We start from the raw sequence: 17,897 nt of genomic DNA, 5'->3' as shown, positions 1-17,897 counted from the left end.
AATGTCATTATTCTGAGGGATTCTTGAACTACAGCAGGCGGGAAGGCAGAAGGTCATCTCTGACGCCCCCTAGAGGTCAAAATTAAAACGGCTGATTTAATGTTTTGTTTTTTAAATTTCATGAGACCAAATAGTTTAAATTTTATTTGATTTTGAATCAATTATAAAATTTGGATTGAAAAAAAAATATATATTTTTTTTATTTTTCAAATTAAATTTCTGCAAATGTTTTCATAAAAAACTTTTTATTAGTGACTTTCACAAGGCAGGAAAAAATATTTTTGACATAATTTTATACAGAAGAAGAAAACTATTTCTCAACCTGAGGAAAATTAGCTTTTACAGACGAACAAAAACAAAGTCAAATGTTTATACAGTCACATGATTAAAGCTCAGTTTTTTTTAATGTCCTGTAATAATAATACAAAAAAAAATCTCCGACAGACGAAACAAACGCACGTCGCTGTGACACTAAAATTATTTATTAAAATCTCAATCGAACGAACAATCGTTAACAAATAATTTAATGCAGTTTGTACAAAGCCACAGGAAAAAAACAACTGATTCCATGAGTCCAGGCAGAAACAGAGAGACAGCGCCACCTACAGGCAGCGTCTGGCGGAAACCTGGTTTTAAATAAGAAATTAAAATATAACAAAAAAAAACGGTTTCACGCCACGACTGCCACAGCGCCGCAACGATGGAAACAGGAAATTTAAAAAAATCTAAACACTGAAGAAAATGAAACACAAAAAATTCAACGTTAAGTTAAAAAAAAAAAATCGTAAAGTGGATTTTTTTTTTTTTAAAACCTCAGTTTATATTTGTAACGACGACATAAAAATATTTTATTGTTTACTCTTAAATTTCTTACATTTTTTAAAAACATTTATACTTAACTCTCTTTCTCAACTTTTACTTATTTACGTTTGACGCGTAATCCCGAGCTAAAATATTGGCCGGTTGCCACGGTAACGTCCCACAAACACGCCGTTTTTAAAAAAAAACTGGAGCTGGTCAAATCTCTGGCGAGAAATAACTTGTTCCTGTAGAGGGCGCTGCTCTATTTTTGTGGTCACAGTGGTACCAAAGAGAGAGAGGCGCCCCCTACAGGACGGCGGAGTATAACAGCAGATCACACACAGTAACGTGGAGTGCGTTTTTTCATTTGCATAGATTCAGGTTCAAATAAGGCAGCGCGGTGTTTAACGAGAGACTCTTATTTTGAAAAACAAAACAAAAAAAACATTGCTTACGATGATTTAAACTGATGTCGTTTATTTTTTTTACATCTTTGTCTGAAAATAAAGTGACTGTGGTGGTGAAATTTTTTTACGAAATGTGCGCATTTGAACTAGCGTGACGCAATATCGTCACATTTAGACGCAATTATCGTTAAAAAAAAAAAGTGTATCGAGCGTGAGTGCGACATTGCGCTAAAATGTCGCACCTGAAATGTCGCAAAGTCAATATGAAATGTGTAATACGCAATTGTCATCTTATCGCGAGTTGCGTTTGGCGCGAACGCGAAAATTCTTTGCGCAATTAGATTACGAAATCGCGAATTCCACCACGACAGCGATAACAAAAATTTCGTCATTCACATTTTGTACGCAAATTGTTATCTTACCGCGAGTTGCGTTTAGCGCGAACGCGAAAATTCTTTGCGCAATTAGATTGCGAAATCGCGATTTCCACGACGACAAAAATTACAAAAAATTGCGTCATTCACATTTGTCTTGTCGGTCCGATCGCAACCGTATCTCCGATATGTCGTCACGCCACATGGGGGCGCACTGAAATAATGACCACACCTCGTTCAAGTAAATAAAACAAAAAAAACATTGTAAAACAAACTAAACTAAAAAAAAAAAACAATAAGGGATGAGGTGATGCATTCTGGGTCACACACATACACACACACACACACACAGATCAGGGGTCAACGAACGACACCATGATGTATCTGGTGCCCCTAGTGGTGGGAAGACCCTCGTGATAATGCGTGAGTCGTCCCGGGTGCATGAAGGACCAGCCTTTCCTCGGAGACTCCACCGTACAGTCGTAACGCAGGAACCTGCAGCCTCCGCCCTGACACACACACACACACACACACACACAGGTTACGTTAAACAGGTGTGTGTTTTTGTCGTCTTGTGTGTGTGTGTGTGTGTGTGTGTTGTTTTTCTTCGTACCTCGTAGTCGATGTTCTTGTTGTTGAGTGCGATGTTGATGGTGAACGTGGACGAGTCGTGATGCGGCCGAAGAAACGGCTGCTCGTCCGGACGATAACGCACCACGAAGTTCATGATGGCCTGAGCCTGCGCACGCACACGCACACGCACACACGCACACACATACACACAGACACACACACAATCAAAAATCAAGATCACAAATCAAGGAAAATCGTCATTACTTTTATCCGTTGATTAAAAGCAGTTTTTCTTGTCCATAATCTGTACGTAAAGTTGGCTTGAATCGTTATTCTTAGAAAATAAACTGTACGTAAAATTTTACGTCGCTATTCTTGGAAAAACTGTACGTAAAATTTTGTTTAAGTCGTTATTCTTCAAAAACAAACTGTACGCAAAATATTAGGTCGTTATTCTGAGAAAATAAAACTACGTACAATTTTGTTTCAGTTGTTATTCTAAGAAAATAAAACTTCGTAAAATTTAGTTCAAACAGTTATTCTTCGAAAACAAACTGTACGTAAAATTTTAAGTCGTTATTCTTAGAAAATAATCTGTACGTAAAATTTTAAGTCGTTATTCTTAGAAAATAAACTGTACGTAAATTTTTAAGTCGTTATTCTGAGAAAATAAACTGTACGTAAAATTTTAAGTCGTTATTCTTAGAAAATAAACTGTACGTAAAATTTTAAGTCGTTATTCTTAGAAAATAAACTGTACGTAAATTTTTAAGTCGTTATTCTGAGAAAATAAACTGTACGTAAAATTTTAAGTCGTTATTCTTAGAAAATAAACTGTATGTAAAATTATAAGTCGTTATTCTGAGAAAATAAAACTACGTCAAATTTAGTTCAAGTTGTTATTCTAAGAAAATAATCTGTACGTAAAATTTGAAGTTGTTATTCTGAGAAAATAAACTGTACGTAAAATTTTAAATCGTTATTCTGAAAAAATTAAACTACGTACAATTTTGTTTAAGTCGTTATTCTTAGAAAATTAAAAACTACGTACATTTTGGTTAAGTCGTTATTCTTATAAAATAAAACGACGTTACATTTTAGTTGAGGTACATTTACTACGTTATCTCACAGGAAGTAGCCACACATTTTCCGCATTTGCTAACGTTGGTAGCGTTAGCTGGTTGTGGATCAGGACTGTACCTTGGGATAATATCCAGGGTAGAGTTTCTCCGTGATGGGAGCGATGTATTCTTTGAGGAACTTAAGCCACTCCTTCTCAAAGCCGATCTGGTTCATGTGGATGTCCACAGTCGGGACGTTCTCGTAACCACCGGCCAGACGTTTGTCCTGAACACAAACCACAGAGACGACAAAACAAGACGTGGACTTGAGCTTTGAACGTTTTTGTTTGTTTGTTTTTCTCCACTCGTCGTTGGTTGCAAATAAAACGTGGAGGCGTTACCTTGTGCGATCCACCGGACCACTCCCCGTGATCCTCCATGGTCTCCACCAGGTGATCGCACATCTTCTCTGAGAACGCTGGGAACCAGTAAACGTCTGGACAGGGCTGAGACACACACACACACACACACGCACACACACACACACACACACACACACGCACGCACACACACACACACACACACGCACACACACACACACAACTTTAAAGGGATAGTTCAGGTTTCTAGCGGAGCAGAGTCTCACATTATCTCACTTTTCCAACAGGAAGCTGAAGTTTGTAAACTACTCACTCTCCCACACCAAAGTCACTCACTCTCCCACACCAAAGTCACTCACTCTCCCGCACCAAAGTCACTCACTCTCCCGCACCAAAGTCACTCACTCTCCCGCACCAAAGTCGCTCACTCTCACTCTCTCACACCAAAGTCACTCACTCTCCCACACCAAAGTCACTCACTCTCCCACACCAGTCACTCACTCTCCCTCACCAAAGTCACTCACTCTCCTGCACCAAAGTCACTCACTCTCCCGCACCAAAGTCACTCACTCTCCCGCACCAAAGTCACTCACTCTCACGCACCAAGGTCACTCACTCTCCCACACCAAGGTCACTCACTCTCCCACACCAAGGTCACTCACTCTCCCACACCAAAGTCACTCACTCTCACTCTCTCACACCAAAGTCACTCACTCTCCCGCACCAAAGTCACTCACTCTCCCGCACCAAAGTCACTCACTCTCCCGCACCAAAGTCACTCACTCTCTCGCACCAAAGTCACTCACTCTCACACACCAAGGTCACTCACTCTCCCACACCAAAGTCACTCACTCTCCCGCACCAGTCACTCACTCTCCTGCACCAAAGTCACTCACTCTCCCGCACCAAAGTCACTCACTCTCCCACACCAAAGTCCATAGAGTAAACCAGTGATTTTAACATCACAGCACACAGGAGTTCACAGGAGTTGTTGATCCACTGCTGCCTCCATCACTAACTTACAATGACTGATTTTAGTGAATTCAGCTTTTAAAATATTTCATTAAGACTCAACTCGGTGACACAAAGTGACCACACGAGGCAGCAGAGGACCAGCAGCTCCTGTGTCCCTGTGAGCTAAAATCACTGACTTTCTCTATGTGGTTTGGTGTGGGAGAGTGAGCGGTTAATAAACGTAATTTTCCGTCAAAATAATGATTTTTCAGCTTTCAGTTGTTTTTTTGCGTTACCTGTTGCACGAAGCTCTTCTCCTCAAAGACCTGTGAATAGTTCTCATGGATGTATTTCTCCTTCCAGTCCTGCAAACACACACACACACTCAGTTTATCACATGTTCCTGTTGGTATGCCCACGTGTGTGTGTGTTTGTGTGTGTGTGTGTGTGTTCTTGTACTTGTGGCATACTGAGGACCAGTGAGGGTTTTTAACCAACAAAATGAGGTCATTTTTACAGAGTGAGGACATTTTGGCCGGTCCTCACTTTGTTTTCATTGAAATCACTTCCTTAGGTTGCTATAACATGCTATACTCAATTCGTCAAAAAAAAATCATATTTTGGACGACATAGTATAGTATGACGTTTTTGTCAAATGTTGGACCAAAATTTTTTTGTCAAATGTTGGACCAAAAATTTTTTGTCAAAGATTTTTTCAAATTTTGGACAACAAAGTATAGTATGACGTTTTTGTCAAATTTTGGACCAAAAACTTTGTGTCAAATTTTTTTCTCAAATTTTGGACGACATAGTATATAGTATGACGTTTTTGTCAAATTTCGGACCAAAAATTTTCCGTTCAATTTTTTTTGCACATTTTGGACTACATAGTATTGTATGACGTTTTTGTCAAATTTTGGGCCAAAAATTTTCCGTCAATTTTTTTTCAAATTTTGGACGACATAGTATAGTATGACGTTTTGTCAAAAAAAAAATTAAATTTTGGTCGACATAGTATAGTATGACGTTTTGTCAAATTTTGGACCAAGAAAAAAAAAAAAAAAATCGAAAAAGTTTTCCAGCCCTTTCTGCTCTGGGGCTCCACCTGCAGACATTGTATGGTACTGCAAACAGTAGTTCTTTATAGATGTCATTCATGATGTAGATACTTGTAATTGTGTTGATTTATAAAGTGGAAATGCTGGTCCTCACTTTGTCAGCAAGTACAAGAATGTGTGTGTGTGTGTGTGTGTGTGTGTGTGTGTGTGTGGGGGTGTGTGTGTGTGTGTGTCTCTGACCATAGGGTTGTCAAAGATCTGCCACATGTCCGGGTGCAGCCTGGACGTGTTGAAGTTGGTCGACGTCACCAGGCGACCGAACTCGTCGCGGTTCGACACGAACATGAAGACGCCCTGCGCACATTTAAAAAACAACAACAACAACAGTGTTACATGACGCACGTGTGTGTGTGTGTATGTTTGTGCGTGTGTGTGTGTGTGTGAGACCGTGCCGTCACCTGATCTCTGATGCTCTTGCAGAACACCATGTCGGGGTCCATGCCCTCGCTCACGTACAGGCTGACCAAGGCCAGTTTGGAGCGAAGCACGCTGCCTTTGATCAGGTAAACCTGAGTGATGTAAGGGACGTTCCACATGCCACTGCAAACACACACACACACACACACACACATAATAAAAATAAAATCTAAAAAAAACACATCTACAACAGCTTAAGACGTTTTCCTCAAGTTTGTAAACCACTCACTCTCCCACACCAAACCCCATAGAGAAAATCAGTGATTTAAGCTAGTGGTGGACACTGAGCTGCTGGTCTACTGCTGCCTCGTGTGGTCACTTTGTGTCAAAGCCGAATTCATAAAATCAGTCATTGTAAGTTAGTGATGGAGGCAGCAGTGGATCAACAACTCCTGTGAACTCCTGTGTCTCTGTGATGTTAAAATCACTGGTTTTCTCTATGGGCTTTGGTGTGGGAGAGTGAGTGGTTTACAAACTTTAGTTTACGGTTATTTGAACCTTTTGTACTTCATAAAATCCACGTCAGTTTAAGTCTACAGTATCTTTAGAACATGTTCACGTCTTTATTTCACTGTTAGACAGACTTTTCCAACAGGAAACTGATGTTTGTAAACCACTCACTCTCCCACACCAAACCCCATAGAGAAAATCAGCGATTTTAGCTCACAGGGACACAGGAGCTGCTGGTCTACTGCTGCCTCGTGTGGTCACTTTGTGTCACTGAGGTAAATATAAATGAAGATTTTCAAAAGCCGAGTTAGTGATGGAGGCAGCAGTGGATCAACAACTCCTGTGAACTCCTGTGTGCTGTGATGTTAAAATCACTGGTTTTCTCTATGGACTTTGGTGTGGGAGAGTGAGTGGTTTACAAACTTCAGTTTCCTGTTGGAAAAGTCTGTCTAACAGTGAAATAAAGACGTGAACGTGTTCTTATAAGATATCGTAGACTTATTTTCTGTGTGTGTGTGTGTGTGTGTGTGTGTGTGTGTGTGTGTGTAAACACTCACGCCCTCTTCCCCTGGACGATCTCGATGTAGTCCTCAGATCTAGAATAGTATCCCTCAGGATTCAACGCTCCCCAGAAGTTACTCCACAGCTTCCCGTGTTTGGACAACATGGGAGCGATGACTGACCTGAGTGAGGGAGGAAATATATAAATAAATAAATAAATATATAAATTAATGAATTAAATGATGATGACGTCATCGAGGACGTACTTGTTCTCCTCGATCAGAATCCTCAGCATGTCGGGGTTAGTTATGGCCACGTCAGAGTCGATGCTGAAGTAATAATCACACGCTGGATCTTTTTTACACGCCGTACTGAAGAGAAAACACACACATGTAAACATGTTTATGTGACATTTAAACCTTCTTTAGAATTATAACATGTTTCTGTTGTTTTTCAGCTTCTAAAATGTGAATATTTTCACGTTTCTGTCATTTTTCAGCTTCTTAAATGTGAATATTTTCACGTTTCTGTCATTTTTCAGCTTCTTAAATGTGAATATTTTCTACTCTGTCATTTTTCAGCTTCTTAAATGTGAATATTTTCACGTTTCTGTCATTTTTCAGCTTCTTAAATGTGAATATTTTCACGTTTCTGTCATTTTTCAGCTTCTTAAATGTGAATATTTTCAAGTTTCTGTCATTTTTCAGCTTCTTAAATGTGAATATTTTCAAGTTTCTGTCATTTTTCAGCTTCTTAAATGTGAATATTTTCACGTTTCTGTCATTTTTCAGCTTCTTAAATGTGAATATTTTCACGTTTCTGTCATTTTTCAGCTTTTTAAATGTGAATATTTTTACGTTTCTGTCATTTTTCAGCTTCTTAAATGTGAATATTTTCAAGTTTCTGTCATTTTTCAGCTTCTTAAATGTGAATATTTTCACGTTTCTGTCATTTTTCAGCTTCTTAAATGTGAATATTTTCATGTTTCTGTCATTTTTCAGCTTCTTAAATGTGAATATTTTCACGTTTCTGTCATTTTTCAGCTTCTTAAATGTGAATATTTTTGTGTTTCTGTCATTTTTCAGCTTCTTAAATGTGAATATTTTTACGTTTCTGTCATTTTTCAGCTTCTTAAATGTGAATATTTTTACGTTTCTGTCATTTTTCAGCTTCTTAAATGTGAATATTTTCACGTTTCTGTCATTTTTCAGCTTCTTAAATGTGAATATTTTTACGTTTCTGTCATTTTTCAGCTTCTTAAATGTGAATATTTTCACGTTTCTGTCATTTTTCAGCTTCTTAAATGTGAATATTTTTACGTTTCTGTCATTTTTCAGCTTCTTAAATGTGAATATTTTTACGTTTCTGTCATTTTTCAGCTTCTTAAATGTGAATATTTTCACGTTTCTGTCATTTTTCAGCTTCTTAAATGTGAATATTTTCACGTTTCTGTCATTTTTCAGCTTCTTAAATGTGAATATTTTCACGTTTGTCATTTTTCAGCTTCTTAAATGTGAAAATGTTCTACTTTCAGTGTTTTTTCAGCTTCTTAAATGTAAATATTTCGTGTTATTAAACATATACATATAACAATATATACATATATATATATATAAAATAATAATCACAGAGCAGCACTCACACAGCCATGGTTCTGGCCTTGTCCTCCTTCAGATTCTCCTCTGGTCCAACGATCCGAGCGTCGGGGAACAAAGACCTGTGTCTCTTCCAGAACCTCTGGACGTGACGTTCGTGGAAGACGACCTGGACCAGAGGACAGACGAGGACAGACGTCAGAGCAGAGACACGAAAAAAACACGTACGCTGTGACGAGAACACGGCGGCGTCGTACGTTGTTGTGGATGAAGAGGCGGAGCTTCGCCTTGGGGTAGTTGAGCGTCACCAGTCGCTCCAGGAACTCCTCCATGAAGGGGGAGGTGTGTTCGATGAAGACGGCCACGTAGACCAGAGGCATGTCCTCGTCCTGCACACACACACACACATACACACACACACACACGGTGAGGCTTCGTGAAAAACAAAACAAACGTTTATTTACGTCAGTCAGGTACGTGGTTTTATTTACAGCTACGTCGTTGAAGAAGATCAGGTCGTCCTCGCAGTTACCGCAGCCGTTCTCGTAGGTCCAGGCCGTGGGGACGTAGTTCCCCAGGTAGTTGAGCTGCAGCTGCGGAGACGCCGAGAGGACGTTGGCGTCAATATATATGTACGATTTTAGACTCCGCCCCCCCAAAAGTAAGTAAAGTTCTTTCTTCACTTACCTTGGTGGGTCCGTTGCCATGGATCACGACAGGAAGTGTGTCGTAGGCGACGTTCCTCACTCTGACCTTTGCCCTCTCGAACTTCAGGACGACCTCATCTGACGGAGACGCCAGGGGACAAGTGTAAGACGGGGTTTGTGTGTGTGGGTGTGTGTGTGTGTGTGTGTGTGTGTGTGTGTGTGTGTGTGTGTGTGTGTGTGTGTGTGTGTGTGTGTGTGTGTGTGTCTCACCAACAGCTCCGTTCAGATTCTGGAAGATTCTGGAGCGATGATCCAACGTCATGTTGAACTTGGTCTGAAGAGACAAAGCATTTCGGTCACATTGTGGACGCTTTAATGTGATTTTGTGGACATTTTGGACGCTTTAATGTGATTTTGTGGACATTATGGACACTTTAATGTCATTTTCCTGACATTATGGACGCTTTAATGTCATTTTGTGGACATTATGGACGCTTTAATCTCATTTTCCTAAAATTAAGGACGCTTTAATGTCATTTTGTGGACATTAAGGACGCTTTAATGTCATTTTGTGGACATTATAGACACTTAAATGTCATTTTGTGGACATAATGGACGCTTTAATGACATTTTGTGGACCTTATAGACACTTTAATGTCATTTTGTGGACATTATGAACACTTTAATGTCCTTTTGTGGACATTATGGACACTTTAATGTCACTGTGGACATTTTGGAGACTTTAATGTCATTTTACTGACATTGTGGACACTTAAACGTCATTTTGTGGACATTGTGGACACTAATGTGGTTTTACTAACATTGTGGACGCTTTTCCTGACATTATGGACACTAAAATGTCATTTTGTGGACATTATGAAAGCTTTAATGTCATTTTACTGACATCAAGGACACTTTTATGTCATTTTCGTGACATTTTGTACACTTTAATGTCATTTTCCTGACATAATAGACGCCTTACTATGACGTTACAGTGAAGCGACAGAGCTGCACGTGTGGTGTTTGTGGTGTTTATTCGCGTTCGCTCACCCTCTGCTTCTTGTCCAGGTAAATCTTGGTGTAGAAGAGCTGGTCGTCGTCGTTGTCCTTGTATTTCCACAGCTGCACCATCTCACTGAGCTCTGGAGCGAAGCCGATGAAGCCTGAAGAGCAAACACGGCCACGTTTACAATCAGAGACACTTCCTCTCTTTACTTCACCTGCAGGTTAAGCGCGTCAGTGCGTTGTTTGGTTTCTGACCTCCTGAGTTGAGGTAGCGTTTCCCAGTGTGCACCACTGGATACTTGGGCGCCAGCCTCTGGTCGGGCCAGCAGAACCCCTCGGCCGAGAAGACGACTCGGTGACCGAGGCGGGAGAACTTTGAGAGCAGCTCGTCTGGACCCGACGCAAAGATGACGTCGTAACTGCAGCGGGAGGTTTTTTATTGATATAGTCAGTGAAAGAACACAATAGAAACAAGAGAGTTCTACTCGTGTTCCCAAACGTCAGTGTGTGAAAGTAGGACGAGGGAGACAAAAGGACAACAGGACACACACACACACACACACACACACACACACACACACACACACACACACACACACACACGGGTGTTTACCTGTCCACAAACATGATGACCATGTCTTTCTTCTCAGAGTGTTTGAGCAGCTCCCTCTTCAACCATCTGACCTTCTGACCTCCGCCCACCGTCCGAGCGATGTCGCCGCCCTTCCACTCCTCCCCCAGGCCAAGCACCTGCGCACACACACACACACATTTTAGACACTTCAAAAACTACAAAAATCTATGTCAGTATAGGTCTACAACATCTAAATAACATGTTCACGTCTTTATCTTCATTGTTAGCACTTTAATGTCATTTTGTGGACCTTATTAATGTTTTGATATCATTTTCGTGACATTGTGGATGATTAAATGTAATTTTCCTGACATTATGAACTATTTAATGTCATTATCCTGACATTATGAACGCTTTAATGTCATTTTCCTGACATTGTGGACACTTTAATATCATTTTGAGAACTTAGCCGGGGCGACATTCATTAAAAAACACATATTAGAGACTTCAAAAACTACAAAAATATGTGTCAGTATAGGTCTACAACATCTTAAGAACATGTTCACGTCTTTATCTCACTGTTAGCACTTTAATGTCATTTTGTAGACATTATGAATGTTTTGATATCATTTTCGTGCATTATGGACGATTTAATGTCATTTTCCTGACATTATGAACGCTGTAATGTCATTTTCGTGACATTGTGGACGCTTTAATGTCATTTTCCTGACATTGTGGACACTTTAATATCATTTTCGTGACATTATGGACACTTTAATGTCATTTTCCTGACATTGTGGATACTTTAATGTCATTTTCCTGACATTGTGGACACTTTAATGTCATTTTGGGGACACTATGGACGCTTTAATGTAATTTTCCCGACATTGTGGACACTTTAATGTCATTTTCCTGACATTGTGGATACTTTAATGTCATTTTCCTGACATTGTGGACACTTTAATGTCATTTTGGGGACACTATGGACGCTTTAATGTCATTTTCCCGACATTGTGGACACTTTAATGTCATTTTCCTGACATTAAGGACGCTTTAATGTCATTTTCCTGACATTGTGGACACTTTAATGTCATTTAGGGGACATTATGGATGCTTAAATGTCATTTAGGGGACATTATGAACGCTTTAATGTAATTTAGGGGACATTATAAATGCTTTAATGTCATTTTGTGGACATTTTGAATGCTTTAATGTCATTTTCCTGACATTATGGACACTTTAATGTCATTTCGAGAACTTAGCCGGGGCGACTTTCATTAAAAAACACATTTTAGACAAGTCTACGACATCTTAAGAACACGTTCATGTCTTTATCTTCACTGTTAGACGGACTTTTCCAACATGAAACTGAAGTTTGTAAACCACTCACTCTCCCACACCAAAGTCCATACATAAAATCAGTGATTTTAGCATCACAGGGACCCAGGGAGCTGCTGGTCTACTGCTGCCTGTGTGTGTGTGTGTGTGTGTGTGTGTGTGTGTGTGTGTGTGTGTGTGTGTGTGTGTGTGTGTGTGTGTGTGTCTCACCTTCACAGTGTAGTTGAACTCTCTGATCGTCCCCATGAAGCGCTTGAATCCGTCCGTCTCCTCTGTTGCCGCGGTGATCACCAGCAGGTTTTCTATCAACGACACGGTCAACAAACCAATGACAATTGAGTATTTTCTCTCCGATTATTCATGTTCCAGTCGAAGCGTTTAAAGGTGGGCCCTTGGGAGCAAGGGCTACCCAGAATGCATTGCGGGTTTTGACATAACAAAGATGGCGACGAAAGCAGCGAAAACGAGTACGCTACAATTTGAAGTATTTTCTTTGTTAATAGAGATATAAAAATGATGTTAGTTTAGGCCCATATTATGGATTACTGACGTCATTGTTGATTTAACATTTATTTTTATTTTACCATCTTTTGTCAATAGTCGGCCGGTGTGGTTTACTTTTCAATAAGTCGTGGTGTGTGGTAACTGTCAGCTGAATATTTGTATGAGTATCATCTTATAACTAACTGACAACCTAATAACTTGACTGACAAACGGATCAGAATAAATAATCCTGACGTAAATGTGTTCTTCTTCTTCTTCTTTTTTGGAGTTGACAGACTGGACGCAGCTTTTTCGCGTTATTCTGCCCCCTACAGTCTGAAGACGTATCTGCATTTAAGGGGTGTCCCATTTCTAAGTGACAAAATAACCCTCAACACTTGGTTTTGAGGCCTTGGTTAAGATAAGGGTTAAGATTGAGGGTTAAGATAGGAATTGGAATTGGCCCTTAAGGTCAAACTCTAAGTGAGCAACAGGTAAAACCCTGCAGAGCTCCTCCTCCTCCTCCTCCTCCTCCTCCTCCTCCTCCTCCTCCTCCTCCTCCTCCTCCACCCTCAGCCTCCAGGCTTTCGAGGAATTTGGAGAGAGTGAAACTCTCCTGAAAAATGTCTGGAGAGGTTAAAGAGGTGAGGAGGAGGAGGAGGAGGAGGAGGAGGAGGAGGAGGAGGAGGAGGAGGAGCTTTTGGGGACAAAAACCCTCTTGTCCTTCGTCTCTCCTGCCGACATGAGTCTAAATCCTGGGTCTCCGACAGATCAGAGGAATCTGTCCCTTATTTCACTGTTAGACAGACTTTTCCAAACAGGAAACTGAAGTTTGTAAAACCACTCACTCTCCCACACCAAAGCCCATAGAGAAAATCAGTGATTTTAGCTCACAGTGGACACAGGAGCTGCTGGTCCTCTGCTGCCTCGTGTGGTCACTTTGTGTCACTGAAGTATGTCTAAATTAAATGTTTTAAAAGCCAAATTTTACAAAATAACACACTTTAACTAAGTGATGGAGGCAGCAGTGGATCAACAACTCCTGTGAACTCCTGTGTCTCTGTGATGTTAAAATCACTGGTTTTCTCTATGGGCTTTGGTGTGTGAGAGTGAGTGACTTTGGTGTGGGAGAGTGAGCGGTTTACAAACTTCAGTTTCTCGTTCATTAAACCTTTTGTACTTAATAAAATCAGTTTAAGTCTACGGTATATTTAGAACATGTTCACATCTTTATCTTCACTGTTAGACAGACTTTTCCAACAGGCAACAAGTTTGTAAACCACTCACTCTCCCACACCAAAGCCCATAGAGAAAACCAGCGATTTTAGCTCCCGGTGGACACAGGAGGTGCTGGTCCTCTGCTGCCTCGTGTGGTCACTCTGTGTCACTGAGTTTAGTCGAAATTAAATATTTTTAAAGCCGAATTCTTTAAAATCAGTCGTTGTAAGTTAGTGATGGAGGCAGCAGTGGATCAACAACTCCTGTGAACTCCTGTGTCTCTGTCATATGGACTTTGGTGTGGGAGAGTGAGCGGTTTACAAACTTCTGTCTCACAGTGAAGATAAAGACGTGAAACGTGTTCTTAAAATATCCTACAATTTTAGCTGATGTAGATTTTATGAGCCAGCTATTTTTTGGCAAGACATTGGCTAACATCTATTTTCTTCTTGCGTCTGCTTGCAGCCACATGTGACGATCCGCCGTTTTTTTGACAACGTTCCTGAAAACTATTTGCCGGCTGATCTGCAGCTTAAGTGTTGGACAACCACTGCACAGCTGTTCAAACACAACACACACACACACACACACACACAGCTGTTCTCACTCGGGCGCTGCACCAAAAGGAAACGATTCATCCTTGTGTGTCCCCTGCGAGGAAATTGAAGTTTGTAAACCACTCACTCTCCCACACCAAAGCCCATAGAGAAAACCAGTGATTTTAACATCACAGAGACACAATGACTGATTTTGTCAATTCTGCATTTCAAAATCCTCGAAAAGATTCATTTTAGTGGCACAAAGTGACCACACGAGGCAGCAGAGGACCAGCAGCTGCTGTGTCCCAGTGCGAGCTAAAATAACAGATTTTCTCTATGGGGTTTGGTGTGGGAGAGTGAGTGGTTTACGAACGCCAGTTTCCTGTCGTTAAAGTCTGTCTAACAGTGAAATAAAGACGTGAACGTGTTCTCAAGATACCGTAAGACTTAAACTGATGTGGATTTTATGAAGTACAAAAGGTTTAATTAACAAGAAACTGAAGTTTGTAAACCACTCACTCTCCCACACCAAACCCCATAGAGAAAAGCAGTGATTTTAACATCACAGAGACACAGGAGATCACAGGAGTTGTTGATCCACTGCTGCCTCCATCACAATGACTTATTTTAGTGAATTCGGCTTTAAAAATCCTTTGTTCAGATTGACCTCAGTGACACAAAGTGACCACACGAGGCAGCAGTAGACCAGCAGTATTATAAAATACGTCGCTACGGAAACGGTTCATCGATAAAATCCAACGACACGTGAAAATTATGCCATTTAACTTGTGAAATTTGGGATAAAGTTACAAAAATGTAGAGCGATATACTTTAAATCGTCTTTTTTTATTATTAAAAATGGAAAGGAAGTGTTTTTAGACGCAAAAATACATCAGTTTTGGCTAAAAAAAACCTGGAAATTTTAAGCGATTCTGGCAGACCGCGTATCGTTGAATAAAAACACATGACAAATTAATTTAATGTCAAGGTAAATCAATTTAGCTAGTGTTAGCATGTTTATATTTGAACACATATTAGCTTAAAAGTAGAAAACGCTGCAAATAAGCAACACATTCTTGTTATTCTTCAAGTTGTGTTTGTTTATAACTGCGTTATCTGCACTCTAATAACGCTAATGGTGAATAAAATCATGTTGTATTACATTCTTATTTGTTATTTGTTATTAAATAAAGACGCACCTTCAAGTTCTTTCATTTTAACTTGTCATTTTTACTCTTTTATGAAATAAAATGCATGTTTTTGTCGGAGCAGCTCCTGTGTCCACCGTGAGCTAAAATCACTGATTTTCTCTATGAGGTTTGGTGTGGGAGAGTGAGTGGTTTTACAAACATGAGTTTCCTGTTGAAACAGAGAAACCAAACAGACCAAAGCAGGCGCAGATGTCACAGTTATTGTCAGTGCCTCACATCAGAGGACATTAACTGTCTGAGATGCAGCTGCAGACGTCTGGTTTCAACCGCGTCCAAATGTGGTTTAAATCACATTTGAGTGGCTGAATAAATCAGACGACATGAAGTCTTATTTTTGGGGTTAAGATTTTCTGACATATAGTATAAATTAAATTTTCAAAAAGGATTTACAAGCTTTTTTTTTTTTTAAAAAGATGTTAATTACAAAAATTAAAAGCATGCACACATTTATTTTGTTGTGGGAGACAGATGTGATGACTTTTAACACAGATTTTAACTAACTTTTCCTCAGTAACTTGTACCCGTGTTTGGTTCCTGATCTTTAAAAGAAAACGTGGGAATGTTCCGTTGTGCGAGGTCAACGCGAGGTCACGTCAGGTCACCGATCGCACAGATTAACGGACAAAAGACGCCGTATTTAATGTCGACACGGATACTCGACACCCTTGTACGAAGACACGGGCGTGAAACTGAGCACACGCCTATTTTTAATGTTATTTATTAAGAAGGAGGTCCGATGTTACATCGCTATTGTCATAAAAAAATAACACAAAAACATGCATTTTATTTCATAAAAGAGTAGAATTACTAGCAAAACCAAAGGAGTAATTTTGACGTGTCGTTGGATTTTACCGATGAACCGTTTCCGTAGCGACGTATTTTATTCGCTATAACATGAAGATCCGCAGCTGCTCGAATTCCTTGTCATAAAACTATAAAAAAATAACACAAAAACATGTTTTATTTCATAAAAGAGTAAAAATTACTAATAAAATTAAAGTATTTATTTCATAACAAATAAGAATGTAATACCACATGATTTTATTAACCATTAGCGTTATTAGAGTGCAGATAACGCAGTTATAAACAAACACAACTTGAAGAATTACAAGAATGCGTTGCTTATTTTCAGCGTTTTCTACTTTTAAGCTAATATTTTATCAAATATAAACATGCTAACACTGTGGTGGACCACACTTTGGCCCCCGAGCCTCACTTTGAGCAGCCTCAGTCTAGAAAGTTCCTTCAGGCTCAGCTCAGCTATAACATGGAGGAATTTAATTATAACATATTTTTGGGCCGAATAATCAATCACGTTATTTATTCGACTTTAACTCCACTTTGTCACGTGTTTGTATTCAACGATACGCTGTCTGCCGGTAAGAAATCGTTTAAATTTTCCAGTTTTTTAGCCAAAATGTATGTATTTTTGTCTAAAAACACATTTTTAATTCCAAAAATTACGATTTAAAGTATATCCCTCTACACTTCCGTTACTTCATCCCAAAAAATTGCATAATTTTGATCGATTTTATCGATGAACCGTTTCCGTAGTGACGTATTTTATTCGCTATAACGTGAAGAACCGCAGCTGCTCCGAATTCCTGCGCTCGAGCCTCCGGGCGACGTAAAGTTGTGAACTTATCGTCCTTTAAATCTGTTTTAACGCTTCGTAAAGTTTTTTAACGCGTTCCCGTTCCACTACTTCTGCGTTAAAGGCGTCCGTGAAACGACGTTAATGTGAATGTTATAGCAAGTGTAAGCTAGGAGAACCGGCGGCTCCAGCGGGACACGGTGGGTCCGCCTGGCCGGGTTAGGGAAGCCTCCGGGGCGGCCTTACCTGGACTGATCTTCCGCTGCTCGGCGGACACGGAGCTCCGGGTGACGGCGAGAGCGAGCAGGCAGAGAAGAAGAAGACGAGAAGACATGGCGGCCATTTAAAATAGGTTCTCCGTTAAACTGTCCACACTTTATTCTCCTCTTTTTTTTTCCTCTCCTTCGGTCCTCACTCACTCCATCAGCTCCGCTACGACTTCTCTCACCTAACGTTGTTCGAAATCTCGCGAGACTTTCACGCCCCAACTCCCATTCTGATCACAGATATCGAAACACACAGGGCGGGGCAGGAGGTGAGGGGAGGGAGGGGGTTGAGAAAGTACAAGAGCCCGCCCCTTTTTGACGCGTCAGCCAATGAGAGGAGCGGATTGTTTGATTGACAGGGCGACGGCGCAATCGGAGCGGTAAAGCGGCC

The 17,897-nt window shown here is 40.2% G+C and overlaps 1 protein-coding gene across 1 annotated transcript; it reads right to left on the bottom strand.

The window, feature by feature from the left end:
* Positions 1–534: 534 nt before the first annotated feature.
* Positions 535–17,642, bottom strand: plod3 (procollagen-lysine, 2-oxoglutarate 5-dioxygenase 3). Its single transcript, XM_083903870.1, has 19 exons — positions 17,487–17,642; positions 12,406–12,497; positions 10,897–11,033; positions 10,539–10,702; positions 10,329–10,441; positions 9,549–9,612; positions 9,319–9,416; positions 9,123–9,224; positions 8,889–9,020; positions 8,679–8,800; positions 7,303–7,407; positions 7,093–7,218; positions 6,067–6,208; positions 5,849–5,962; positions 4,847–4,915; positions 3,618–3,722; positions 3,356–3,502; positions 2,196–2,321; positions 535–2,091 (listed from the first exon to the last, which is right to left on the bottom strand). Exons 1-19 carry the CDS (start codon positions 17,581–17,583, stop codon positions 1,936–1,938), a joined length of 2,211 nt encoding a protein of 736 aa, XP_083759996.1. The 5' UTR covers positions 17,584–17,642; the 3' UTR covers positions 535–1,935.
* Between the last annotated feature and the right edge of the window lie 255 nt (positions 17,643–17,897).

Source organism: Microchirus variegatus, assembly GCF_963457635.1.
Source record: "Microchirus variegatus genome assembly, chromosome: 2".
Taxonomy (NCBI): domain Eukaryota; kingdom Metazoa; phylum Chordata; class Actinopteri; order Pleuronectiformes; family Soleidae; genus Microchirus; species Microchirus variegatus.
This window is presented reverse-complemented; position numbering and strand designations above follow the sequence as displayed.

What these genes read in the sequence shown, in the direction of transcription:
- plod3 (XM_083903870.1), bottom strand. Translation starts at nt 17,583, where the DNA reads ATGGCCGCCATGTCTTCTCGTCTTCTTCTTCTCTGCCTGCTCGCTCTC. An exon ending in GTCATCATGTTTGTGGACAG is followed by an intron (nt 10,703 to 10,896) that starts GTAAACACCCGT and finishes CTCCCGCTGCAG; the next exon opens with TTACGACGTCATCTTTGCGT. An exon ending in AGATCTTTGACAACCCTATG is followed by an intron (nt 4,916 to 5,848) that starts GTCAGAGACACA and finishes GTGTGTTTGCAG; the next exon opens with GACTGGAAGGAGAAATACAT.